Source organism: Psilocybe cubensis, chromosome 3 (genome assembly GCF_017499595.1).
Source record: "Psilocybe cubensis strain MGC-MH-2018 chromosome 3, whole genome shotgun sequence".
Lineage (NCBI taxonomy): Eukaryota > Fungi > Basidiomycota > Agaricomycetes > Agaricales > Agrocybaceae > Psilocybe > Psilocybe cubensis.
This window is the reverse complement of record NC_063001.1, coordinates 3781055-3808464: the sequence shown is the minus strand read 5'-3', so window position 1 is coordinate 3808464 and position 27410 is coordinate 3781055. Positions and strand designations below refer to the sequence as shown.

General features: G+C 47.8%; 7 protein-coding genes across 7 annotated transcripts; 4 read left to right on the top strand and 3 right to left on the bottom strand.

Moving 5' to 3' along the window:
* Window positions 1-765: 765 nt before the first annotated feature.
* On the bottom strand, window positions 766-1491 carry JR316_0004039 (uncharacterized protein; the record flags this gene model as incomplete). The annotated part of the gene is made up of 1 exon (XM_047889808.1): window positions 766-1491. One exon carries the CDS (start codon window positions 1489-1491, stop codon window positions 766-768), a length of 726 nt encoding a protein of 241 aa, XP_047752182.1.
* Window positions 1492-3304: 1813 nt separating this feature from the next.
* On the top strand, window positions 3305-7346 carry JR316_0004038 (uncharacterized protein; the record flags this gene model as incomplete). Its single annotated transcript, XM_047889807.1, has 6 exons — window positions 3305-3417; window positions 3466-4124; window positions 4408-4445; window positions 4498-4631; window positions 5455-6598; window positions 6663-7346. 6 exons carry the CDS (start codon window positions 3305-3307, stop codon window positions 7344-7346), a joined length of 2772 nt encoding a protein of 923 aa, XP_047752181.1.
* A 1036-nt stretch (window positions 7347-8382) lies between these two features.
* On the bottom strand, window positions 8383-9431 carry JR316_0004037 (uncharacterized protein; the record flags this gene model as incomplete). The annotated part of the gene is made up of 5 exons (XM_047889806.1): window positions 8383-8721; window positions 8786-8834; window positions 8894-9134; window positions 9226-9357; window positions 9425-9431. The coding sequence occupies 5 exons, from the start codon at window positions 9429-9431 to the stop codon at window positions 8383-8385; spliced, it is 768 nt and encodes a 255-aa protein (XP_047752180.1).
* Window positions 9432-13609: 4178 nt separating this feature from the next.
* JR316_0004036 (uncharacterized protein) lies at window positions 13610-17586 on the top strand (the record flags this gene model as incomplete). The annotated part of the gene is made up of 10 exons (XM_047889805.1): window positions 13610-13759; window positions 13899-13926; window positions 13991-14043; window positions 14122-14295; window positions 14366-14432; window positions 14489-14537; window positions 14591-15139; window positions 15204-15227; window positions 15293-15854; window positions 15937-17586. 10 exons carry the CDS (start codon window positions 13610-13612, stop codon window positions 17584-17586), a joined length of 3306 nt encoding a protein of 1101 aa, XP_047752179.1.
* A 1526-nt stretch (window positions 17587-19112) lies between these two features.
* JR316_0004035 (uncharacterized protein) lies at window positions 19113-20069 on the top strand (the record flags this gene model as incomplete). The annotated part of the gene is made up of 2 exons (XM_047889804.1): window positions 19113-19696; window positions 19766-20069. The coding sequence occupies 2 exons, from the start codon at window positions 19113-19115 to the stop codon at window positions 20067-20069; spliced, it is 888 nt and encodes a 295-aa protein (XP_047752178.1).
* Window positions 20070-21444: 1375 nt separating this feature from the next.
* JR316_0004034 (uncharacterized protein) lies at window positions 21445-23406 on the bottom strand (the record flags this gene model as incomplete). Its single annotated transcript, XM_047889803.1, has 7 exons — window positions 21445-22018; window positions 22071-22456; window positions 22507-22565; window positions 22618-22831; window positions 22951-22984; window positions 23213-23228; window positions 23286-23406. 7 exons carry the CDS (start codon window positions 23404-23406, stop codon window positions 21445-21447), a joined length of 1404 nt encoding a protein of 467 aa, XP_047752177.1.
* A 1851-nt stretch (window positions 23407-25257) lies between these two features.
* Window positions 25258-27136, top strand: JR316_0004033 (uncharacterized protein; the record flags this gene model as incomplete). Its single annotated transcript, XM_047889802.1, has 9 exons — window positions 25258-25269; window positions 25317-25398; window positions 25451-25856; window positions 25926-26475; window positions 26533-26580; window positions 26630-26689; window positions 26743-26821; window positions 26881-26921; window positions 26978-27136. The coding sequence occupies 9 exons, from the start codon at window positions 25258-25260 to the stop codon at window positions 27134-27136; spliced, it is 1437 nt and encodes a 478-aa protein (XP_047752176.1).
* Window positions 27137-27410: the final 274 nt, after the last annotated feature.

Below are 27410 nucleotides of genomic sequence, written 5' to 3'. Positions count from 1 at the left end.
GTGTAGCGTGACGAAGTCGGAAGCAAGGACCAGCCACATTAATGATTATATGTCCGGCCAATCATCTTGGAATGATCCGTCATCAATACATCAAACGGGTCAACATCAAACACTGGCATCATTTTTCATGTTTATTCCCTCGACTCAACCATACTATCCTACTCCGATCCCTTCCGGGGCACTTTTGTTCGCTTCCCACCGTAAATTACCCTAAGAAAATTTTCCTTCTAGCGATGAATTCACCATTATAATAATCACTGATTGAAGCTCTTATTTAAGACTGAATTGAATTCATAGAGGCAGAATCGCGATTCAGCGATTTTGCAGCGATTCCGATTCTGAGGCGATTCAGTGTCTTCCCACGCTTCTGATGACCAGAATCGCCACTCAATCGTGTCGCTGAAACGCCGCTGAATCGTCCACTCTGACCTCCTCTAATATCTATACATTGGTGGAATGCAAAAAATTGACCTCAGATTCGCCAAAACTGAGCAATGTTTTTCCCAAAATCGGTGCATAAAAATGATGGTTTCCAACATGGGTGACTTGTCTCTCGGAGATGGAGTTTTTGTTTGGTTGCCTTAAAATGCATCGAATTCATGCCTATTGTCCACACCAATCGTTACTTGGGATACGTTACAGATACAGGCATTTTATCTAATATGCAGAAGGTTATAGAAAATTTCCTTGATGCGGCCAAATGGAACCTCGAAAATATCAAGGTTTCTTCGTTGGAGATGCAGAGGCTGTAGAGGTACAGTATTTCTATTCTGTACGTAGAAGGCGAGCGAAAGAATCCTTGAAGCGGCTAAGCCTTCCTTGACGGTGCAGAGATAGTACCTGCACTGCCACAGTGCATTTGATGTCGCCCACATTTTTGCTTGACGAACCTATGTTAGTCTCCATGGAATGACTGTCCCATTCCCAGCTGTAAATCTGAGCTCCTGGGTCGATACATGTCAATTTCGCGTATGATTGGCCGGGGCGGTGCTTCTTTTGGCGTAGAACTGCAGCAGACCAAACGTTGGTTTGATAGTAGGAAGTGTGTATGAGGGCCAAAGAACCATTTTCGTAGACTGGAGCGCCATCTTCATAGTTGTCAGGTTCGTACCACGAGTCTACAAAGGTAGCAAGGTATCCATTTCGGAGGTTACTGCCTACATTCATAAGCCGATCGGATAATGAATGCTTGGAGCAGCCTTTGGGCAAAACCAGGATCCCACCTCCTGGGTGTTTTGGTGTACTGATCGATTCGAAAGTAAATGTGGAATTTCTATATGCAATATTAGACTCGATGTTACGATTGAAAAATAAACGAAAGAACCCAATATCTGCTTTGTTGCTGAAATTCACGCTTCTATGACAACCCCCTGTCATATACGGCAGTTCCATGAGGTTCAAGTCGGGCTGAATATCCAGCTGGACAAAATTCTTCGGAGGATAATAGTGCAACTTGCGGTTCTCCTCTTTAGATAAAAAAATGTTGAACATGACTTCAAATCATCCATTCGAATTGAATGTGCCCACGTCACCCAAGGTACAATACCTCTCCTGCATTTCTTTAGCTTTCTTTAGATTGTGGTAGGGGTTCCAAAGGAATATCGTATAGGGCGAATTAAAATCTGAAGTGGCGGCGCCCATCCGGGAGAGCATATACGTTCGTATATTTTTTTCAATAACCTTTGGGAATTTTATTTGCTAACAAATAAGCAAATAAGTCATATGGTATTCAAGTGCCAAAAAGTTTGAAGAATAGCCACCGCTTTTGTCATTCTTACTGCATGTTCCGGCTCCGAGTTCGGGTTGGACTTCGATTTACGACTAATGTCTGACAAATACTGTCAGAAAGACTACACCATATAACGTGGAAGTGATCTCACTTGAATAGTCGGATACTCTCGTATATTCCGAAATAATTGTAGGATTCTTCACATTTCTTTTTTGCTCATCGATAGAGGATTCAGATTCATGCTTTATCTCCTTGATGATGTTTTGAGCTAGACCTTTTCCACTGGCAGTAGGCTCCTAATCTCCAACTTAGTTCACAAAACATAGACGTGGCACCATCAGAGATTCAACCCACCCCGTGAACCTTGGAGTCGTTCACCTCATTTATCACTGATATCAGATTGTCAACGAATGTCATCTTCGATAACAACTTTTATCGTACCAGGTGAGTAAAAGTGCGCAACGTTGATGTACTGGGTAACATTTCTGTTATGGGTAGTCTCTACATTACCAGATCCCTGTACTCTGGGAGATGTACGCCGATTATGAATGTTAATAATTTATACGGTGAAGCTGTGACTTACTGTGTTGTGGAACTTGCTGGAACAAGCACTGAGTTTCAGGAGATCATCAGCCAAAATTTCCCCGGGATCAATGGTTGAGGCACCTACCATTGCCAACACGAACCTCTCTGTCGTTATCGGCCAGTGATATAGTGTTCTGAACGCCACTTATACTGCCTAGGGACATGGAACTGGATTTGCCAAGGTCCATCATGTAGATGGGACAGATATGAGCAACTCTGAAGAACGTCAAGTTTGAGCCAGGGGTGAATTTGAAGGCAGACCTGTCCCTTGTGGAACGGGGAAACATATACCAGGCGAACAGGCGATTAAGTGCTAGTTGTCTCAAAATATCATTTCTGAGATTTCCATCAGATAAGATCGTTCTGTCCATGCCAGGATAGTCCGAGGTGACATACTTACAGCAAAGCAATATTTTTAGACCAGTATACTCTGGAAATGTCCGTTTCTATATATGAGAGGAGAGTACACGTGAAACGGATGGTTGAAACGTTGATATTCTTCCCCTCTTCTCTGTAAGTAATTTAACATTATCTTGAATCTTTAATGACAACTAAGACCACCTAGACCACGAATAACGCCGGCGCGGAAATGGAGTTGGAAGACAGGAACACTGGATCCAACCAATCAAGCGTCGGTCAGTCGCAAGAAATGAGGCAACTATACCGCGTTGAACTCCCATTTTAGGCTCAGACCTGCATCCCAGGAGTCCATTACATTTGAATGATCATGGATTTGGTCGATGTTATGGGATAACCACCTTCGGAGCAGGCCCAGAGACCTACAGTCGCTCTTTGTTTACACTTGGAAATGGCATGCCAATTTGGGACCCTATAGGAGCTGTCAATCGTCCTCAATCATTATTGGAATCAGGAGCAGAGATCGGCGATGTAGGGTATATTGGTCGTAGAGGAGAATTCCTCACTTGCTTCAATATATTCAAAGCTAATGAATACCCTAAACAATATGGATATTCTCCAAATACCTCCCCCATGCATCCGCCTCTCGATCCATCTGAAGTTGTTGTCAATCCTGCTCATTTTCCATCAGACACAGCGCTCTGTAGCGAGGGAACGACAGTGTCTGTAGTCTCAACGTCACCCTTGTGCGTACCACAAATTTCCGAAGATGATTTAATAACAACATTTCATAGAATTCTCGATTTTACAGTGACCGCTCGCGAATCTGGGATTCTAGTACTGCCCGAGGGAGCATCTCGCGAAGATCTTGCTTCAACCACACGAATCAAAGAGTACGTTCGTCAGAATGCGTTACAGTGGTACCAGTACCTAAATGCCGAGAGTACTGCTACCCCATTTCCTAACGGGTCATTATACGTCATCACTGGGCACGACAAAGCGAGGCGCTGGGCAGTGTGCACGTCTGGTCCTCGCCGGCACAGGCTAAAAGAGCACCCAGCTGAGATACAATATAATGATCATCGCTGGACGTTTCATAAACATCGCTTCGCCAACAACTACTCGAATTCAGCCGTACATAATGGCAGATGTGCCATGTTTCTACGAGGGATTCGGTTTGCAGTATGTGCACAGGACTGGACAAGACATGTTCTGTTCGATAAACCACCAGCAGCGATATCATTCTACTACATTCTCACTGTTCGTAATACTGGATTTTGGGCCAAACTTGTGGGACTTATAGAAAGAAGCAGTTGGTCTAGAGAGTCATTTGCAGTGACTGATGTACAAGAGGTGTGGAGTTTATTTTTTCATGCTCTGTGGGCTATCAATGATAATGTAACAGCATCTCTTCCACCCGCTGGAACTATTTCTTCGGATCCTGCTTCGCGAAGTAAGCATCTGTTCTACTCCTTCGTGCTGATCTCATTCTCAGTAGTCCCCTGCATCCCGCGTTGCCTTGGTTGAGGATTCGATGCTCCTTGGTTTGTTGAAGGTACTTATAACTTATTGGCTTTGTAAGTGAAGTTTTTGATATTCGAGGTTAGAGTGATATTAGCCTTCCTTCATTGTTTGAGCTGGCAGTGAGTGTGCTCCGGACTCATGAAATAAGTACTCAAAATGGTGTGTTTTGACTTGCCGTGACATTATGAACTACACTTATCTTGTACATGCAGAAATGGCTACGTTTGTACCCAGACCTCATTCGGCGGAGGTGAGTTTCTATGCTTTCTGCGAATCATTGACGAAACTCAAATGACTTTCAGGAATCCAGCCCCAATGAACGTATGGCTCTCTCCCGACCTCTCCAATCTGTGATCGAGAGGTTCCAGGCCTGGTACCGACAAAGGACGCTGATGCGCAGAGTTTCCAAAGTCTTCCCTGGGCCCTCAGTTCCACGGTACATGAAAAGAACTAGAAGTTGGTGACGGTGTTTTATTTCGTTTAGATCTCCACAATCATTCTTGAGCTTTTTTTCAACTCGCATCTGCGCGTCTAATATACATTTCTAATTAACGTTTGACGATATACAAGTAGTCATGTTGGGTGGGTTTCCCTCCCTACCTTCCAGCCATCCAATCGCATAGCTCATCTTAACCTTCTTGGTGTACCATGCTCAAAAATTAGACAATACACATGGTAAAGAGCGAGCAGCAATTATTTATTAGTTCCACTCATCAACATATAACAACTTGGCTCTTCTGCACCGGATCGCCAATCTCTCGCTCGAGTCTTGTAAAATCTTTTCTTGACCACCGTTGATCATGAAACCTTCTGCCAATGGTCAAAATATTCATCCAACGATTAAGGGGAGGTAATAGACTAAGGTATCAGCGTCACATCTTTTTAAATCATGTGAGTTGTCCTATTGTTTCCATTATCCCCCCTTTCTGGCCGCAATTCCTTCCTTTTTCATTGTATTCCGCCATGGAGACTGCTATTATCTGGTCTAGCTCTCACGAGTTGAAGCTGATCAAATCTTAACTCACTAGGGAGGTTTCTACACACGATCTCGAGCGAAGTATTGTCATTGCAGTCGCTTGGGTAGCAACACTTTTATCGTTGCATCTCCAAGCTTTGCACAAAAAGAGGGATCCCATATTTAACAGGTGCTATACGTGTAAGGTGCACCCAGCAAAATCAGGGCATTCACTACACAGTAAGTCGATCCTAGCTTTCATATTTCAATCAAAGATAGACGTGATCTAATTCAACCTCTGCAGATCTGCAGCGATGGCGTGGGCACCGAGACAAGTACCTCAGTTCAGCGAGGATATCTGGTTCGAAATAGCGAAACAATGCGATCGCCAGACTCTGCTCGTCCTCTGCTCGCCCCATGTCAACCGATACGTCCGCAAAGGCGCCTTGCCACAGCTCTTCTATAAAGTAGAACTCGCCGTCCATCGGCTATTCCCCCAACAGGACCATATCCTCAACTTCCGTGGCTACGCATACAAGAGCTTGATTATAGCGCGGATAAACAAGGCCCGTCGAAGGCTTATCGATTTTTCGAAGAGTCATCTAGCGCCGCTCGTCCGTGTTTGGCACTTTGATGGATATGTCAATGACGGGGAAACAATGAACGCCACGCTCGTCGCTCAGCGGGTGTACGACCGCGTCGCATTGCGAGTGTTCTGGGCCACTATCTCCCGGTACACCGGTTTGACCAAGCTTCTTATCACTGCGACAACCTTGGACGATAGAGGCGTTACAGCGATAAACACTTTGTACAACCTGCGCAGTCTACACTTTGAGCTCGTCGTGGTCGACAGCAACTTGCTATTGGGCACTCCTCAACATCGCTTAACATCCCTGGGCTATCTAATAAACGAAGTCCACCCCAACATCATCGAAGGATTCAGCGCGAAATTGACATCGTTAAGCTTGCGCACGCGGGAGGCATCCTACCGTGAAATCTTCGCCGTTCTTGAGAGCTGTGCCATGTTGAAATATCTATACACCAAGATTACCTGGGAGAGACAAGTTGGATTCGAACGACCGCCTGAGAATCTCGCGCCTACAGCCTGCCCACTTCTATCTGAGTACCATGGTCGTCCATTCTATGCACCAGCTATTATTCCCGGCCGGCCGCTGCGTTCTATAACGATCACTCATTTTCCTTACATGCATGAAGACACTACCGAGGCAGACGTTAAAACCTGGTTTGACTTTATCGGAGCCGGGACAGCAACCGTGGAGACGTTCAGGATAGAACATTGGCCACCGGCGAGAATCAAGCAACTTTGCAGTCTCATCTGTCGCCATTTCCCCGAGGTGAAAACTCTAACTATAAATGTTTTACCTTACCGATATGATTATCACACGTATCAAGAGCAGATAATTAACAAAAAACGGTTTTACTACCTTGTATGTGTCTTTGAATGCTTTTCAGCGCTGAAATGCTCATGCTCATGCTTCGTTTTCATACCAGGCCATAGTCAAAGACATAGCTACTGGCGTGTACGAGATACCGCGTACAGTAGAGCACTTTAAACTTGTTGTCGTAACTTCATATCGGAAGCACCCCACCATCGGATCTCTTGCAGAAGCCGCCCAGGATTTCTTTACCTCCGACAGATTCGTCAACCTGAAATCCCTAAGACTGGGTTCAGACTATGAAACGCTGATATGGACTAAATCCGACACCGGGACCTGGGCCACCCGAACTTCTATATATGAGTACAAAAAATGGGGCGAAGAAGAAATCCTGGTCGACGATGACGGTGAATACACTTTACAGAGCAGTCAATACAGCAGTAGAGAGGGGGAAGAAGACGGGGAAGGTGACACTAGCTCGGAAGATTTAGAACTCGAGGAAATATGTCAGTGCAATCATCAGCAAGACGACGATGAAGCCGAAGAACAGCAGGACAGCGAAGAAAGTCAAGATCCGGGCGACAGCGAAGAAGACGCAGAACAATTCGACAACGAATATCAGGACGATGAACAGAGTGAACAGCAAGAGAACAACGGCGAAGGTGTTCAGGGAGGAAACGACGAGCACGTCAACGCTGAGGTCGTTGAAGAGGCCGATCCCGTTCCTAAGCCAGAGGAGCACCCGGAACTCTATTCTCTGGAAGATGAATTCCCCAGCGATGAGGAGCTGGAATATTGAATGGCGACAAGTTTTTGCATCCAGCTCTCCTAGTGTATCAGTAATGTGGATCATTATGAACCTGAGAGCCAAGGACAATCGAACAAACAAATATGGCTCACAAACTTGTATGATTGGGAACTCAATCACGCAAGCTTGCGTTCCTCCTGCTCGGTAAACACCTTTTCATCAGACCTTGAATGGTGTATTGTCAGTAAATACTAGTAGAAGATCATAGGCATGCGTACATTGACTCCCAAATAGAATATAGAACGAACAATGATAAACCAGGACCATCCTAAAAGTCTCGTCCCATTATGTCTTTTGTCAAATTGGAAAGCATGGCATGCCGGAGTCAAAGTGTCGGTATCAGAGTGTGTCAAAAAACATACAAATGGTTACACACCTTTCGTACAAGATGGAGTTCACTGAGCACCAAGGAAACGAGGAAAAGTGGATAAAAGCAAAAGACCACACACCGATGGTGCTCAACGCACTCCCACACAACGGGAGGTCAGATCGTTCTGACACAAACGGCAGATACAGCAACACGGTGCACAAAAAGTTATCAACCCAGCAGCAGGATATGAGGCAGCTGAAAGACCGAAAATGCAGTGGTAGTTGTAGAGCAGGAGGAGGGTGGTGGTGGTTACAAACAGAGTTATGGCGATAAAGCCGATGCTTGGCGTACAGTCAAACAAACATTACATAACAACCTTCAATGGCATTCAGGGGCTCAAGCGCTCACATGGGAACTCACAGAAAGAGTAGTACACTGATCTAAATTGTAAAGTAACCATGGAGAGCTGAAAAATGAAAACGGTTGGTATCTCTATGTGTATGGTGATAGTGATGGACAATGTTTAACACGTATACTAGCCAATAAAAATAAAAAAAAACGTAATTGAAAAAGCATATTCGAAAGCGAATCATCAGTACACCACTAGCAAAAATAACGAGGTCGGTGAGGTGCGGAAACGAGCATTATATGTGCACTTATATACTACATATACGCATAGATACAACATAATATTAACTCTCGAACTTAGCACGAAGCTTACGTCTGCTTCGCCTGACGCGCAGCCTTGGATCGCCCAACCTCACTATCCGAGCGATACTGCGCACGTACATCCTCATCTCCATCCTCATCCTCCAGAACAGTCTCAGAGTCCATATCCAACGTCGACCCACGTGTGTACCTCCCCAACCGGCGCCGCGGGTGCCGTGCGCTCCCTCTGTGGTCGTATTCGTGTGGCCCGGATTCTTGGAGGTCGCTGTCGTCGCACTCGCGGTTGAACGGCTCGTAGTACGCTTCGCGGAGGTTGAGGATGAGGCGCGGGCCGAGGACGCATGGGACGAAGGAGGCGATTCCGAATGCAAGTTGGATGTATGCGTGCTGGATTTGAGATGGGGTAAATTTTATATTAGGTCTCGAAGACGGGGTGGAAGAAAAACCGTACCGGCAAGTGTATCCATACGATAAGGTTGAGAATGCAAGCTGCAAGACACCTAGCATAAAGATCTATATCAGCGAAGATCCAAGGAACCAACAAAACTGGGCCGCATACAGGAAAGGAAAGGTGATACTATCTCTCAAAAGAATGTATGCCAATGAATCTGGCTTGTGCGACGGATCCACCCGGATGGTCGCCAGCGTTCTAACGGTCTTATAATACCTCAGGCCTAGAGACACAGATAACCCAAGGACCAAAATCTCAAAGATCATGATGGGTATCCAGGTGATGTACATCCAGGATGGGAACGTTCTCTGCGTGCAGAGGAATACACCAGGGGCTGGGTTCGGTACGGCTAAAGGGGTCAGAGGTTCACAGAATAATTAGTATATCAGTGGTACTAAGACCGAACGGTCGCAGGCCGACTTGGGATATATTGGACTTACGTTCGTCGACTTGTGTTGATATGGTCTGTATGGCGATCATAGAAGCGGCCTCGATGAAAGCAGCCAATGCGAAGAGAAAAATGATTTTGCGGTTGTGACTGTACATACTCGACACCCGGTATATCATGATACCTGTTGATCAGAAAACAGACATGGTTGAGCGCTGCATATCCCTGAAGGAAAGGAAACAAAAACGCACCTTGCATTGAGCATAGAACGACTGTAACCATATATCCGAAAACGACATTGAATACGTGACCTAAAAAGAGATGTAGAAAAACAAAGTTCCGTGAGACACCTGCGTTGGGCGGAAATCAAGGGGAGTGTATGCGTACAGCTGTTTATGGAATAGGCGAGGATTAGTGTTATATGACGGCACATAGGGATCTTGCGGTTCAACTCACCTCTGGATTTAAAAAAAGGGTGTATAATTGAATGGTGGGTTGAGTAACCTGTGGTAAATAGGAAGATAGGAAAAGCCAAGACTCACACTGGTCTCAGAGGACCGCAGAACGATATGTTTAGTCATAGCTACCCCACCAAACCGTCAACAACAGGGATAACAGAAAAAATCAAAACGGTTTAGACGTACAGTATGCAGCGTATCTGTACCGTATATTCATTCAAACATCAACGACCCAAACAAGCCAGCGGCATAGCACAACGACGAAGTGAAAAAGGGACACCAACATTTGTGAGACGTCTCCGACATAGCGATTCTACGAGAAAACCATCTGGTCACGACGGGGAGGGGGTGCAGGAAAGACCGATAAACGCACGACAAAAAAGAAGAACTGGACCATCGTCCATTTGGGTCTGCGCTGTGATCCACCATTATCAATCAGCAACGCAAGCGATGCGCACGGTGAAGCAGCGAAGGACATACCCAAACAAAATCGATCTTCGAACACAATGTACCGCACCGTCAGCAAATCGCAATTCGCGCACAATGAACGTGTCGGGAAGAAGAGCTCAGAGAATTCACCTCTTCATTCAGCGTACAAGCTAAAGTGGATCAATGGTTAAATAAGTATGATGATCCATGGGGGTGGGGTGGTGGGGTGGTGGGGTGGTGGTTATTGTTAACAGGAGAAAGATGCGCACCGTGATCGTACAGAACACATACAGATGTCGATACTTTTGTAGGGGAGCGTTAATGGCCATGATGGAGAAATTAGGGTCATTGTTTGCTCACCATACAGCAACGACACGGCCTGCTCGACAGACAACCATTTAAACGACTCTTGCGTGTATTGGACGGGCAGCGCCATAGCACGCGAAGCGACGACACTCTCGAACGCGAACACGAACACGAACACGAACGCAAGAGGGGGATGGAAGGAGGGAAAAAGGAATGATAAACCGCCGATTTCACGGCACGGCGGAGATTCTAAAGCACGAAAGGAAGAGAAAAAAACAGGAGTTCTCAAGAATGGTTAAAAACGATCGCAAGTGTCGAAATATCTTTTTACATGTCCAACTGGGAGAACACTTCCGTGGAACGTGGTTGGGGGAGAGGGGTGAGTGAGTGAGTGAAAAGAGTGATTTAACCACACATCACATGGTTAAATGATGAAAAAAAACTGTACCATCCAGGTCCCCCATTCTTGACCCCTAGGCAACTCCCCCTCCCCGCTCATCAAGTTGTTTCCAGTGGCGATCTTGGCTAGTATTGCGGGGTCAAAAATGGCTGCGAAATGATACAAATTAAGCTAAATTTGCTGAAACTGCTTCCGAGGCGGATCGGATTAATTCTAATAAATGATTTCCGCGCGGTTGGTGGGTATTCGCGGAAATTTTTTTCGTTCAATTGAGTTGGGTGCTTGGGATGGACAGGATGGGTGGAACTGATTTCTTGGCTTCCGGGTGAAGGGATGGAGAGTGTGTAGTGGTAGGCAGTAGAGCTGTACCACAGGAGGGTGGATGGTGGAGGACTTACCACACTCAGTGTTGAAACGTTGAACTGTTGAACTTTGATCACAGGTCAAGACCCTCCAGGATGAGAGGCTTGTCGTCATCTAGATATTTTCGCTACTTTTTGGTGCTACCCTTGAGAAGGGTTGACAAGAGAAGACAAGAGATCAAAACGACTAAAAGTTGAAATGCCTGTTAGTTTTTCCGGGTGAAAAATGCAATTGGCCTTCAAGTTGATAGGATGTAAAAGAGGGGTATAAAGTTTAATTAAAATGACGATATAAGCGCCGATTGATTTCAGCACCCAGCGCCTTTAGTTGCCGTATCACGACTATCATCCTTACGTATGAACAAATCAACAAGGCACTTAAGAAGAACGGTTAAGCAGAAATTGTAGTGACGAGAAGAGAACCAAAAAGGATCGAATCCCTCGCTGGTGCTCTGAGAATCTGAATATCACAGCCAAGTGAGATTTCGGTTTCGGATTCTAGAAGTAAGTAGCTCCTAGCTTTCTATATGTATACAGAACTATCCTCCGACTCCATGCATCGGTACACATCTAATCTTACTATTATTCTTCCTTTATTTGATTTTGAATTTCCGAACGGTTCAGCGGATGGACCTCCGTGGCTCGTGCGTGCTGCGTGCTCGTGCGCGCCTCAAATATCATCCCGGATCCGTGTTTCTCGTGTCTTCTCCTCGCTCGTGCTTAGTCGTGCTTTCATTATACGCAGACCAAGACACAAGACATCCGGATATATGCCATACAGATGCCGAAACGAGGAGTGTTGTTAGCCTATCATCTTCAGACTTCAGACTTCAGACTTCAGACTTCAGATCTCAGACTTCAGGAGCTCTAACTCTCCGGAGTCCGAGTCGCACCGTCGTTGACCGTAACAACTTGAACTTGGGCTCAGGCTTAACTTACTCAGGCAGCAGGCTGGAGGCGTTTCTGCATAGCCGTCGAAAATCCAGAATGTAAGTGCTTACTCAATACGGAGAAAATCATGTGTAATAGTGAGGTGAAAAGCGGGAGGACGGGGACGGGAACGGGGACGGGGAATTCGGAAAGAAAGACGGCGAAGAAGTTAACGGATAGCGGGACCGATACTAACAAAAAAAGGTGAGCGCTGAGTAAATGTGAAAGCGGCCACTCCAGCTTTTTCAGGGCAATGAAGGGTACAGTTCTCAAAATCCCCATGTACAATAACGGCCATAGCCGTCCTGTCCTGAGCCGTCCTATTTCCTTTAGTAATTATAAGACGCCAGCCACCACGGACTTGAGATGGTGGGATGGTGGTTGGGGCGATTCGTGTCGCTGTATAATGGGATCCCAGGTCGCCGTGTCGTGTCCCGCCATTACTGAGAGAGAATGTGTGTAGGTGTCTGAGTAGTTGTAAGTGGTGAATGCGGTCTAATGGTGTCCTCTAAAAATGCGCGATGTAAAGTAGTATACGGCTCAGAGATGGATGCGCTACGTTTCTTCTTAAAGGGCTCAGGTGTACTTATGTCTGAGAGTGTGTCATTTGAGTTCGCATAGGCTGCAGCGGGCTGAATGTGAATCAGTGGCCTATGTCACGGTGCCCTAACCTCATTTTCGACCTGCATGCGCGAATCATGAAGTCAGAGTACATTTTGGGTGAAAGACGAAATTCACCGTCTCGACTATATATTGAAGTGAGCGCGCTGGGGAGTCAACAAACAGACTTGAACGAGAATCGCTTCATGAGTAGGTGCAGTAACGACGAACTGGAGGCTACGTTCGAATCAACGGCACTCGGCAATCGCCGCGCCGTACTGGGGCGCTGTTTATGTTATGATGCGTGAACGTCAATCAGTCCTTTGAGGCTTTGATACTATGATAATCAAAGCTTCATCGAGTAGAGAAGTAGCATCATGGAGAAGTTCGGAGGCGCGCGAGAGATTTTATGGGGGGTATTATAAGTTGGATATTGTAACGCGGCGCGGGAGCGATGTGAACAATGCCTGTGCATTGAGAGCGTTGAAACTTGAAAAATTTCGACTTGCAAGTTGCCAGTGGAGCTGGTGGTGATGTTGATGCAGATGCAGATGGAGATGCAAATGCAAATGCAGTGAAAAGTGCTATATAGTGAGGCAGGAACGAGTGGTGCTGGGCAGGAGATGCACCGTCGGCATGGAGTAGGTGCGTTCGCGTTTCTGCTTTATATTTGATTGATTGCGGGATAGTGGTAATACCGCGTAGCGCGGGCGCTCCGAGGTTTCGCAGGATAGCGCGAACGTGGCCGCCGTGTGTGGTGTCGCTCTTGAGGGGTGTTGAGCTACGAGGGAGAGGCGTAGCGCGTATTGTGTGTCAATGCCATCCTTCAGTGCGATCCTAATAGCAGTCACAGTCCTCCATCGAGATAAGAGTGGTCGATAATCGAGCAAAGTTGCAGGGTTGCTAGCAGGGGATATTGACACAGCCGCATCAATCAATCAAAAAGAAAACATGGCGCGCCTCCGGCTGCAACGGTCAGAACGGCTGCAGCACCTCCATCAGCCAGCCATCAAGGAGCTGCCAGTCGGGCCTTGGACGTTGCCACACGCCGTCCCAAGTCGCCTCTTGCTCTCATACACATATCTCTTCCATCCGAGGCCCGTGCACCCCTCTCCCTCCCCCTTCTCTTTCCTTTGCTCCTTCGTCACTAATGTCCCAGGTTAAATTGTGAGTCTGGCACCCTCAGCTTCGGTTCTGGGAAAAGAAAGCCTTATCCGTGTGTTTTTCTAGAAACTTACAGCCGCCACCGAATGTCGACTTTGTGACTGGTACGTTTACTCCCCCGCCCCCGCATCCTAACACCGGAACTGACGGAGTGCGCACACTCTACAGGGTACCCCGGCATCCCACCAGGCCAGGACAGACCCCAAGCCTCAGTAAAAGGCGTACGTGCTTCCACCCATTAACCACCACCAACACAACCGCAGAAAGCTAACGCAGTCCGTGTTCATGTGTGCGTGCAGGCGATCGAGGTGCGCGTGCCCACGCAGGGCGTCAAGGCGAAATGGGTGCGCATCGAGCTGCGCAAAGTCGAGATGCTCCCGGGCGGCGGTCCTGCGAATACGTTTTACGATTTTGTTGGTCCTAGTCCTGTTAACCTCTGGAGCACGTCGGATGAGTATGGGCTGCTGCGCTCGGTGCGTCTGTGTTTCTTTTTGCTTTGGCTTTGGCTTTGGTGCTGATTGCGGTTTGGTCGGGTGTTGGTAGCAAGATTTCCCATTCTCGATTCGGATACCGGAGTCGATACCGCCGTCGATATCGCTCGATGGAAAAGGTGTGTGGTAGTGGGTTGAATATGCGTGTACGTCGTTAACTCTGAGATCCGCACAGCTGGGATTGGATACGAGCTCGTAGCAAGTGTATGCACCAAAGGCAAAAAGTGCGTCTTTACCCAACCATCCCACACACCATTAACACCTCTTCCATCCACAGAGGATTCCTACGGAAAGCCAAATCCGTCGTCTCCTCCACCATAGCACAGATCATCATCGACAAGCACGAGCTGCACTCAACATGGCCCGTGTACCAACAACCCGAGACACGGCACCTCGCACAGGAAGGCGTGAACCTCATCGTCGAGCGGCGCAGCACCTGCTTCGGGCCAGGCGACCCCATCGTGGTCCTCGCCACCGTCAAATCAGACAGCCTGCACACCGTCATCCTCCGCGGCTTCGAGATGTCGCTGCGCGAAGCGACCGTGTTCCGCGCCGGCGCGCATGCGGCGGGTAAAGCGCGCAATGCCGCGCCCCAGGTCCGCCAGGTGAATCTCGCGGAGGTGAAGGTGCCGGTGAGCGCGACGCTGTATGGAGGCACGGCGCATACGTCCGAGTTGAGGGTGATGGTCCCGCCGTATCATACGACGACGACGTTGAATGCTGCGAGGCATATTGATATCACGTATACGCTGTGTGTGCGTGCGCTGATGGGCACCGGCACCCATCTTGTCATGGACCTCCCTGTGGTGATATCCAACTGGCAAAAGTGCGTCTTTCTCTTTCTTACTTTCTTGTTTTGGCATTTACTAACTCACTCATCTGTATTGTAGATCCGTGTCGGAGGAAGCAATCCAGTACATACAATCATCACTATCCTACTCCTCCTCCATCACTGACCAACTTTTTCTTTCTCCTCTAGACGCATCGGCCCAGCACCCAGCCTCTCCCTCTCCCCACCCGCCATCGCAGCGCCCATCACGCGCATCGACCCCATCCGCCCCGGACCCTCCTCATCCACCCTCCCCATCAACCGCAGCACCAACGACGGCGCGTACACCCACACCCGCACATCCTCCTTGCAAGCATACAACACCCTCCCCGCCGCCAGCTCCGACGGCAGTGCCGGTGCATTCGCGCACAGCCGCGTCGACGAGTTCGGCGCCAGCGCGAGTGCGAGTGCGAGTGCGGGTGCGGGTGCGCGCCCGGTGATTTCTGTTGCGACGCCCTCGATGTCCTCTGCGAGCGCGAGCGCGAGTAGGTTCGTGGTGAAGAATGCGGAGGTGCCGCAGGATTCGATTGGGAGGCAGCGTAGTGCGCAGGGGTCTGGGTCTGGGTCGGGTTCGGGTTCGGGTGCGGGTGCGGGTGCGAATAGGCAGCAGCAGCAACAGCAACAGCAATGGCTGACGGCGGAGGACGAGAAGAAGTTGTACGAGCAGGCGCGCGCAAAGGTCGCGCATACACAAGGTCCCGCCGCTGCACCCGTACGTCATCCCTCCTTCATATTCATCTGACACGTTTTTAACCTTTTTTTTTATTTCATTTTTTTTCTTGGGATGTTTGCAGCCCCCAGCATCGATATCCGCCACGATCACGATACCAAATGCATCTGGCTCCCTACCGCGCGGCGCAGCGTCCTCCTCCTCCTCGTCAGGAGCGAAACAGGGCGCATGGCCGTCGGCTGAAGAGGAGAAACGGCTGTTCCAGGAGGCGCAGGCGGCCGTTGCGCGTAACCAGGGCATGCAGCCCGTTAACGCCGTCAGCGGCGGTTCAGGGCACGCGAGGAATACCTCTGACCCTAAATCCTCTTCGGGCAGCGGCGGAGTGGGGTCGAAGCAGTCTGCTGCTGAGCTTTACGCCAGCGCGCGTGCGGCCGCCGCCGCCGCTAGTGTGGGTGCCCAGCCGTATTTGACTGCTGCGCAGGAGAAGGAGCGGTACGCCGCTGCGCAGAGGGCTGTTGAGCGCATGCAGATGACAGCGTCGGACGACCCTCCACCACCACCCCCGCCTCCTCCAGCGAATAGCGCGCCGATCGCGTATGAATCTCTGTTCCCTGCGTCGCGGGGACAGGCGTCTGGTGGTGCGCCACCCGCGGATGATCCGCCGCCGTTTGCTCCTGCGGCTGGCGGGAGCAATATTATGGCGCATTTGTCGGAGAAGGAGAGGTTGAGGAGGCAGTATGAGGCGCAGGATGCGGCGAGGATGGCGAATCCGTCGCCTCCGCCGCCGGCACCGTATACTGCGCCTCCGCCGGCGCCAGCACCGGCGCCTGTGCAACAGCAGCAGCAGAGAGCGGGACCGCCGCCTGGACAGTATGCGAATGCGTTCGAGGAGAAGGAGGCGCTTAGGAAGAAGTTTGAGGCGCGGGATAATGCGTATGCTCAGGCTCAGGCTCAGGCTCGGGCTCAAGCACAGCAACAACAGCAACAGCAACCACAACCGCCTGCAAGGGCAGCTGCGCCGCCGCCGTCCCCTCCACCCGCCTCCGGAGGCTCGCACGCGCCGCTCCCGCGCAGTCCAGGCGCAACGGCGTCAGGATTCCGCCCTGCTCCCGTCCCGCCTGGTGGTGCCGGTGCTGGTGCGGGTGTGCCAGTAGCGCCGGGGGCGGCGTCCCCGTCGAAAGTCCTCACGGCTGCTGAGGAGAAGGCGCTGTTGCGCGCGAAGTATGAGGCGCGGGATGCTGCGTCCACTACGCCCGCGCCCGCGCCGGCACCTGCCCCTGCCCCTGCTCCTGTTGCGGCGCCGGCGAAGGTGCTTACTGCTGCAGAGGAAAAGGCGTTGTTGAAGGCGAAATATGACGCGCGGGATGCTAGCTCTGGAGGAGGAGGAGGAGGAGGAGGGAGACCCCAACCGCTTCCTCCTGTTAACACGAACGCGAATGGGAACGGCGCGCCCACTGGTCTCCCACATCCACATCCACCGCCTAAAACGCCGCCTCCGCTGATGCCGCGCCCGCCGGCGGATTATATCAAGGAGACGCAGGAGGAGGATGCGCGGGTGGCGAGGATGAGTGGGGTTGGTGGTGGTGTGGGTGGGGGTGGGGGTGTGGAAGGGGTGAATGGGAACGGGAATGGGAATGGGAATGGGAATGGGATGGGAGTGAGCTTGGATATGAAGCCGTTCACGCCGTTCCGTGCGGGGTTTGATACGAATTCGATTGGGCCGTCGGGGTCGCCTTCGGGGGTGCCGCCGTTGCCTTTGCCGAAGGCTGAGTGAGAGGGAGGTTTGATTATGTTCATATCGACATTCGGATATGAAAAAATTGCTTGAATTGCATCTCGACCTGTTATTCGCACTCATGACACATACACATCAACACCAACACCAACACCAACTTCGACACCGATACCGATACCGCTACGGATAACGATATAACACACACGCTCCCTTCAACTCATCTCATCTCACTTTTTCAAAAAAAAATCATACTACGCCTCGACCCGCTATATCCAACAGTCGTGTTCTGCTGCTGCTCCAGCTCGGATTTTTACTTTGTTTAACACATTTCCATTTCATTCGCTGCCCACTGCCCAGTATATTTTACCCATTACTCCGTTTTACCCCCCTTTCATATGTTTACCCACCATCCTTTCATTTATCGGTTTATCGGTTACCCGTTACTTACTAACTAGTGTACGTGCTGCATTTGCAGGCGTCTTTTGGCTATTATGCCAACTCCACCCCCCCGCGCCCCACCGGCGCCCCCACGCCCCACCCGTATCTTTGTATTACTCTCCTTATTATCTCTCACCATATCCTCGTTTTTGATATCCCAATTCTTTTTTTCTCTTTTTTTTTTGTGTTGATTTTCCGTCGTCTGGTTTGTCAAAGAAAAGATTTGGAGATTTGGTCTATGGAATATCTCTTCATTTTTTTTTTTTGATTTTGCTTTTTTACATTCAATTTATATGCTCAGCCTCTATCGACTATCCCTATCCCTCTCTCTCTCTCCCTCTCTCTCTCTCTCTCCGTCTTATCTATCTATCTATCTATCAATCAATCTATCGCTCCTTTAGCTTTTATAGTATCTCATCACCCTTGCTTTTGCTCCGGCCTCCGGCGGGCTTTGGACGTCAATGTCGATATCGATACTCTGATATCAAGATTTCGTCTGCGCGCGCATCGACCACCTCGCACCTAATATCGCGTCTTGAAAGGATACAACGCAACACGAGCATGCGCATTGCACACACACCTCCCTCTTGCACACCAACGCCATCAGGCTTTGAAATCCAATCAGGAATCTGCAACTGTCCGAAAGGAAAACAACACAAACTACACGGTTTTGGGTTGGTCCTAGCACATTCGTTAGTCAGTTAGTTAGCAAGCAAGTTAGTAAGTAGTAAGTTAACAAGTTAGTAAGTTTTCTGGTTAGCGAAGTCAGAATGGTTTCCTATCTCTCTTTTTTTTTCTTTTCTTTTTTGAAGTTGTTTTACTTGGTTGCGCGTCATGTTGTTGTTAATGGCGATTCTAGGTCTGGGGTGTGTGATCAACGTCTCGATGAAGTTTAATTTTGCATTGTCAAAAAAAAAATTGATTGACGTTCTTGAAGTCTTGACAGCGCCCAACAGGGCGGAGAATGCCGAGTGTGGTTGATTTACATGTTGAACTCGTCTCTAGACTCATAGTTTGACATTTTCTTGAAGTCTTTCTCATGAAGCCATTCCAAGTCCAGGCCGTTTGCTGAACTGAACGCGGTCGAAAGTCATGGTAGAAAGGGTAGATTATATCCGTTACCCAAAATGTACTCTGACTCTACTAGTGTACAGGTCGAAAATGAGGATAGGGCCTACAGGGCTGCTGATTCTGATTCAGCGCACAAGGCAGATTCAGAAGACACACTTTCAGATAGAAGTATATCTGTATCCTTTCAAAAACAATTGGATTGTATCCCTGAGCTGTGTATACTAGGTTTCATCTCCCATCCCTATCGTGCTTATTTAGAAGATACCAGTTTCGCGCGGTGTCACCAAACCTCGATCACCACTTGCGGCGCAGAGACGTACACGCGCTCTCTTTTAATGGCAGGACACGGCACGCCAATCTGGGATCCCATTGGGGACACAAATCGTCCTAAACACCATCTCAAGTCCGGGGTGATGATAGGAGATGTGGGACACGTTACTGTTCACGGTGATTTTGAGAGTTACTTTAATATCTTTCTGCCTCCAGATAAAGAACTGCAATTGTATTGCCCTGAAAATTTGGAACCGTTATCGCCCCCGCTGAAGCCTGAGGAAGTTAAAGTGCAAACAAATTATTTTCACCCTGGTACCGTTCTCTCCAGTACAGGAGCGGAGGTTACGCATATGCAGGAATCGCCTCTGTGACTACTACATTCCACACAATTCCGCACAACCAATATTATACTAATTCCACCTTGCTCGTATACCAGAGACCTCAAATTCACCATTAAAGCAAGAGAATCCGGCATCCTCATCTTGCCGGACGGCGCATCCCGCACAGACCTGCTTCCCTCAAGTACAACGCGGATTCGGGACTACGTGCACAAGCACGCGTTCGAGTGGTACAAGTTCATAAACGGCACAAAAGGGTTGGTAATCTGTCCCAATGGCTCGCTCTGCGTCGTCACCGGCCACGACAAGGCTGCTTCCTGGGCAAGTTGCACGTCCAACCCTATAGATCATCTCAAAGCGGCGGAGTCGGGGTCTGTTATAGTCGATGGGGAACATGCGTGATTGGACGAAATGGATTCTGAGCTACAACCGCCCGCGCGAGATTCCGTACTACAATATGCTTAGCGGACCCATTGGAGGAATCAGAGCTAAATTCTACACATTCAAATTGAAGCGAACGTTGCCGAAGTGGAGATCAGTACATAACGGTAGAGAGGTAAGTAATGGGTAGATTGTTCATCGTGCCGTACTCTAGAGAAACGCTTTTAACGGATTTTGGTTTCTTTTCTTTCAAGTGTATATTCCATCCTTTGGAAGTGCTTTTACGTCTACTTCTGAGAGAGGTATGGTGTGCATTTTTACTTTTCGTGTGTGCATGTAAAGGGCTGACCTGATTTATTCATTTAACCAGTCTGCAATTTCTGACGTTGCGATTGTGGATGATTCTATGTGGCTGCCTTTTGCTGAAAAGGTACATTTTGCAAAGTTTTACTAGTTACTCGTAACTCAGCATTGTGATGACACCGTAATTTCGACAGGTTAATAACGATCCAATGTCACAGACTTTGCGGCTATTGATCAAGGTACTCGAAACGCATGAAGTGTATACTGCAGACGGTGAGATAACAGATACAAGATACTTCTTCCTATACAGCTTCCTCATCTTTGGCGCTAGGATTAATCACACTTATACCCATCGAACATGAGCAGGTTCAGGTTCAGGTTCAGGTGCAGGTAATTATAGTACCCCTTCCATAAAACACGTCAACTTTATCTCATTCTTAAATTCAAACCAGGATCCACAGCTATCTTCTTTGTCCAATTTGATTCTTGGTTTGCCGTCTCGGATTCATAAAAGGTATAATTACCTACGACGCCGCCGGGATATTGTCCGTAGGATTTCCGCTATGTTTCCTGGCCCACCATTACCCCCCGAAATGATACATCAAGCTGGATAAGAGTATATATACTATTTGGGTCGTTAGCCGCGATGGTAGCTTTTATTAGTTTTCCCTTAATGTTCATTGGGAAACAATGTATATAGAAATTAATACAAACGTTACAGCATTGCGCGGGGAAAGTGGTCATAACCAATAAGGGCAGCATCCACAAATACCAAGAATACACCGTGCATCTGATACACGTTTACATATTCGAATAGAAGGGTCGTCAATGCTCTTCAATTGCACCTGGGTATTTGACAGCAGCACACTCCGATAATTACGATTTTTCCTTGTGGCTGTTATGAACGACTCCGAGGTAATCCTGGATATATTCAGATTCCTCCGGAATTTGACCGTATGGCGGGATACCACCCAAAAGCGAATAACTCACTAAGCCCCGCTCGCACTCAGCAAAATTTGCATGGCCTGTATCATGCAACTACGCTTATAATTTCCTAACAGAAATAATACATTAAAAAAATGTAAAACTAGGATCATGCAACGGATGAAGTCTTCGAAAGGCCAAGTTGGGATAATTTAAAAGAGATTGAGCGACTCATTTTTTTGCGAAAGGAAAGGCGCGAAGGGCTTTGGTAGCTGCCAGTTTCAAATGCACCGTTATTATCATACCCATAAACAATAGAGGCAACCTCTATTGCCACTGAACGGACGACGCCCCCTACCTCGCTGTAGGAGTTGTTGTTTGTCTTGATGCTGGGTGATTTTTCCTTATCCCACAGGTACCAATCAGGTTCAACTTGGTCTCTCAACACCGCTTTGCAACCGTCGGCCAGATAATCCTTCGGGCATAATGAAGCCCCCGCCCACACGTGCGACCGAAAGCATGACAATATCAGCATCAACGAGCCGTTTGGTCGACCACGCCACTTATCAGACGGCTTGAACTCCAATTTGTACCACGATGCAACGTGGTCTTCCATGTAGTTTGCGATGTCGGTCTCCAGATGCTTGTGTAGAGAATGTTTTGTGCACCCATCCGGTAGTATAAGAATCGCACCTCCGGGCGCCGTCGGCTTGCTCGTCGAGTTGATAAAGTAGCTTGAGGGCCTGAAAAATTTTGTAAATGGGGCTTCTTGTTGTAAAGAATTCAAAGACGAACCTTTTTAATCCTTTTTCCTGGGAGTATGTCGCTTGAAAGTTTGAAGTGGCGTACTTGGTTTGATCGTGCAGCTTAAACCCACGGTCACCAACACGGCGCCTTAAAGGGAAGGGTTTGAATGTTGAAGGAGGATGATAATTCATGATATTATTCTCCTCCAGCGATAGGAATATGTTGAACATAACTTCGAAGCCACCTCCAGAGGTGAACATGCCTACGTCGCCTAATGAACAGTGTCTTTCTTGGAGCTTCTTATCCATGTCGATGTCAAGAGGAAACGGCTCCCAAAGACGAATCACATGGTTGGAACTAGGCCCCGTCCCTCCGATTGACGCAGTCATATATGCTCGTACGGCCTCGTCAGTGTGGTCAGGAAGCTTCAAACCCTGTTATATAGAGCTTAATAGATATTACATTGGTCAGACGCCACACCTACCGAGCATGTAACCAGGTCAAGCCTTACATGCAATTTTCGTGTAGGTTGTGGCGGGTTTTCTATGTGTCAGGTCAATATCGATTCAGAAGGTGAATACCAATAGCAAATCACCGTCATTGAACCCCCCAAGCACCGTCGCTTGGGATGTCTCGTTAATATTCAAGTTTGCTGTGGGCCCTGATTCAATTAGATTTGAAGAGTTCTGCTCGATGTAGAACCCCCCAAGCACCGTTGCTTGGGATGTCTCGTTAATATTCAAGTTTGCTGTGGGCCCTGATTCAATTAGATTTGAAGAGTTCTGCTCGATGTATTTTGCTCGGCGTGACTAGAGATGTAATAAGTTTATATGAAAGTAACGTATTACAATGCTGGTACTAACTTGCGGTTGTGCATGAGAAGATGATGAAGCAGAACCCCTACCCGATGTAAAACTAGGATAATCACCTGAACATTGATGATTAAGCCGCTGATGTTCGGTCTGAAAAAAACAATAGCATTACTGTGAAAATTATAAGAAGGAGCATAAACGTTGGTTATACGCTCGCCTCTGTTATCAACTGATTTGGTCAACTTCCTAGTTGATGTCGTAGTGGTCGTTATGTTGAAGCTTTCGGATATAACCCCTGCCGATACTCCATCGCCAGACCTGATTTGCCATCAAATGGGTATTTGAAAACTGACGTAGCGACCGAGATAAATAGCTTACTCGGTTGACTCAGTGTCTGTTGTATACACATATCGATGAAGCTGAGAACGAAAGGTTGGATCTCAATGCATACCTTCATCGGCGCTCATCGGCTGCCCTTCATCGGTCTCATCTTCCTCTAACACTGAATCATTATCCAGACCAGTGAACTGAAAGTTATCCAGTTTATGCGAGCGATTATAACCGTTGCTCATGCCGAACAGAGACTTGATTTATGGGTGTTGGGTACCTATGTGGTGATGAATGATGATTGTGGGGGAGATCGGCTACAGATGCTCAACGTGCCAGTTTTATGGCTTGTTAGGCGTGGGGTTGACCCTAAAATACTATGGGTGATCAGTCGTTCGGATTGGACATTCATTCGGAATCGGATTGATGGTCGCTTACCATTGGTCCATCAGCAATAATTATAACTCCGAATCGTGCCGACGGTCGATCTTACAACTGCTATGCGATGCCGCTTGTTAACTCAGATTGATGGCAATGATGGAGGTGATGGGAAGTCTGTTTGGACATAGTTTGGACATTCATTCGTTCTACCCATTTCTTATTCGTTTTCTGTGATTATTATTATTATTATTATGCAGGGAGTATACATTAGAATCTGTGTACTGATTTTCATGAGGAACGGAACACAGAATCTCGGATCGCGAGATCCGAATCAGTGTCCAATCCGAACAACTGCCCATAGTATTCGAATCAATTTACGTTACAGCTGTTTTCCTATCGATAGGCCCAACGTAAAAATATATTCATACAGTCGGACTTGAATTTCTGCCTAACCGAGTTACATGGAATGTTCCTATGATGATTTTATTTTATATAATGGTACGATCTTGCAGAAAAGCGCTGACATGCCTTTCAGTTTGAGAAGGGAGTGTCTCTAGGTAATCTCGGCTCCAGATGGTTCGGGAGAGCTCCGGCGGAGAATGAAAGCGGAGCCAAAAATTCTGACGAAAATCGTTGCACGAATAGGGCACATCCTCCCCGATCAAATTTTGCAGAATTTTTGACTCCGACTTTGATCTCCGCCTATTGGTCCCGGCCCTCCTGCAGGAGGGAGATCGTGCCCTGTAACGGATGGGAACGAGACTAGTCTCTAGGATGCTGCTGATGTAGTGTTGCCGCCAGAGCGCAGTCACTCTGCAGTGACTGTGACTGCACTCTGTTTTTTCATTCTCCGACACACTTCACAGCGCAACAAAGTCGCAGTGAAGTACTCTGCAAAGTGTGCCGTAAATTGCAGTTTCGGATAATCTAGACTAAATATGGAAGTATTACATGTATTTTTGTCGAATACATGAGAATGTTCGGGATACCTACTATATATGGAGGGTATTTATTGCACATGGCCTTTATCTATCTAGATAAGATTGCAATAAAATATTCAACAGCGCACGTGGTCCAGCTCTTTTGATCTTGTCGTCGACACACATTTCTGCTTGGTTTTCGCTGGATTTGTTGCGAAAAGTCAAACAAATTGCTACATTGAAGTGTATTGGACTATTAGTACACTGACTGAGCAAATACACATAGACAAAATGACTTCCAAAGCGCCAACCTTTCGTCGACCATTTTGTGAGGTCGAGACAGTGAATGACGTCACAATCACTTCACAGCACTTCACAGGGACTGTGATCACTGTGAAGCGTGTCACAGTCGCCCAAAAATGGCTTCACTGTCACTGCACTGCACTCTGGCGGCAACACTATGCTGATGTGGTGGTATTAATTTAGTTCTCGTAGCTCGACTTTTTTGCAAATACTCATCGACGATTTTGCTAGTTCCCGTGATTTGCCGTCTTTAAATTTTATGCTCCGCTCAATTAAATTCATTGTCCGTGTATGTGTAAATTTAGCGGGTAGGATATGGAAATAGCTATAATTGTTGGATCTTCACACAGAATGTCGGGGTTCTGTTGACTTATTGCCGATCTCGATACATCCAGGTGAAGGTTGAATTTGAACCATCGTTGCCACCTCAGGATTATCCATCCCTTGTATCTGCTGTAGCTGCGTCTGTCTACTTATACGGCGTGCCTTAGGATGACCGAGAAGGTAAACGTCAGGTCAACCTTGGTAGACGAGTTTAAAAAAGTTACTAGGTCGAAAAGGACAATATTGGTGAAGTTGAAAGACCCGGACCTGCAGAGGAAGCCCCTTCAGAGGTTACGTTGTCAGACAGAAGTGAGCAATATGTTCCATGTGTGCTCGAGTTGTTTCTTTAAATGTTATCCAGGCTCCGTTGAGCATCCGTATCGATCATTCTTAGAGGGTGCCAGCTTTGCTCGATGCCATACAACCGCCTTCACCTCATGCGGAACGGAGACCTATGCTCGCTCGCTTTTAATGGCAGGGAATGGATTTCCAATTTGGGACCCAGTCGGAGACACAGGCCGACCAAGTGCTCATCTCAAGTCTGGGTTGATGATTGGAGACGTTGGGTATCTGAGCGATGAAGGGGATTTCCAGTACCATTTCAATATTTTTCTCCCTCCAAGTAGCGAAGTGCATTTCAACGCACCCGCCAACTTGGAGCCACTCTTTCCTGCCCTACAGTCTAAAGAAATTAAAACGGAAACAAATTACTTCGCTCCCGGCACCGTGATTGCTAGCACCGGAGTGGAAGTTACGCGTGTGCAAGAGTCGCCTCTGTGGTTACATTCCAACCTATCTCTACCGCTTGCAGGCTAACAATTTATCTTTCTTTTTAGTGCTCTTAATGCCATTATTAAGGGTAGGGAATGTGGGATTCTGGTTTTGCCCAACGGTGCATATCGGGAGGATGTAATTTCCACGACGCGAATACGCGATTATGCTCAGAAGCACGCTTTGGACTGGTACAGGTTCCTCAATGGCACCCGGGGTCATGTAATTTGCCCCAATGGCTCGCTCTGTTTGGTCACTGGTTACGATAAAGCTACTTCTTGGGCAACCTGTACTTCAAACCCACAGGGTCTCGCCGAATCAGGATCTGTGATCACTGTTACATATGAAAACGGAGAATTTCTTAGAAACCCTGATGCGTATCGAAAATGCTCGCAGTCTGGTGATGGCAGCGAAACGTGCGCTGTCTTTGTACGGGCAATAAGGCTTGCTGTGAGCCTTCGCGATTGGACAAAAAAAATACTATCCTACCAACCTCCTACGCGAATCCTATATTACAATATGCTAAGCGGACCAGTTGTTGGGCTTCGTGCTCGTATCCATACTCTAAGGCTCAAGCAGTTCTTACCGAAAAGAAAATCGGTCAATGCCACACTTGTAAGCCACGAATTTATACGTATTCCCCCGATGTCTTCTCATAGTCTGCTTTGGCAGTGTATATTCCACCCGCTGGACGTCCTTCTACATGTGCTTCTCAGGGAGGTACGTTATGACGCTTTTTCGGGAATTGATCATTGACTTGCAATTCTAGTCCCAAATTGCTGACGTTGCGACTTTAGATGATTCTGTGTGGTGTCACCTTACTGATAAGGTGCGATCACTACGTTCTGAGTCGCATATTTTTTATGACTCATTTACCAACAGAGTAACACCGATCCACTGGTACAGACCTGGAACCTATGGATCAAGGTACTCGAAACGCACGAGATCCATAATGCAGACGGTAAGCCAATCTTGCTGCTTTATTATAACGTTGCCATTCCTCATTGTAATCGATATTAGGGCTGGTAACGCTGGTGCCAGCTGAGAACGATCACTCACAGGTAAGTACGGTCCTTTCAACTACATGATTTTGTGCTAAGTTTTTTTTTTTTGGTAGGCCAAACCTTCATTCTCTCCTAGCAGCCTTCTGTTTAATTTGCCGTCTCGGATACAGAGAGAATATAACAGGATTCGACGACGCCGAGAGATTGTCCGCAAGATTTCAGCTGTTTTCCCCGGGCCTCCGTTACCCAAGGATGTGCTAATAGTGTCTTAGAGTCACTTTCTATGCCAGGGACCTCGTCACATTCATTCATTATCAATTCGTTTATCCGGCGTTAATCTGGTGTTACTTGCTAGGTGACTATAGGCCATGCCTATTATTCACACCCTTGACTAGAGTACTAATGGATGTGTAACAATTCATCGATGCTTTAGCATGTTATAGTTGAGGTCTTTGAGTGAAATGAGGAACTCTTTGAGTCATATGTGTTGAAGGCTAAAAAAATAAGCCCACCATCTCGGTAAGTCGACGTCGCCTCGCAACCATC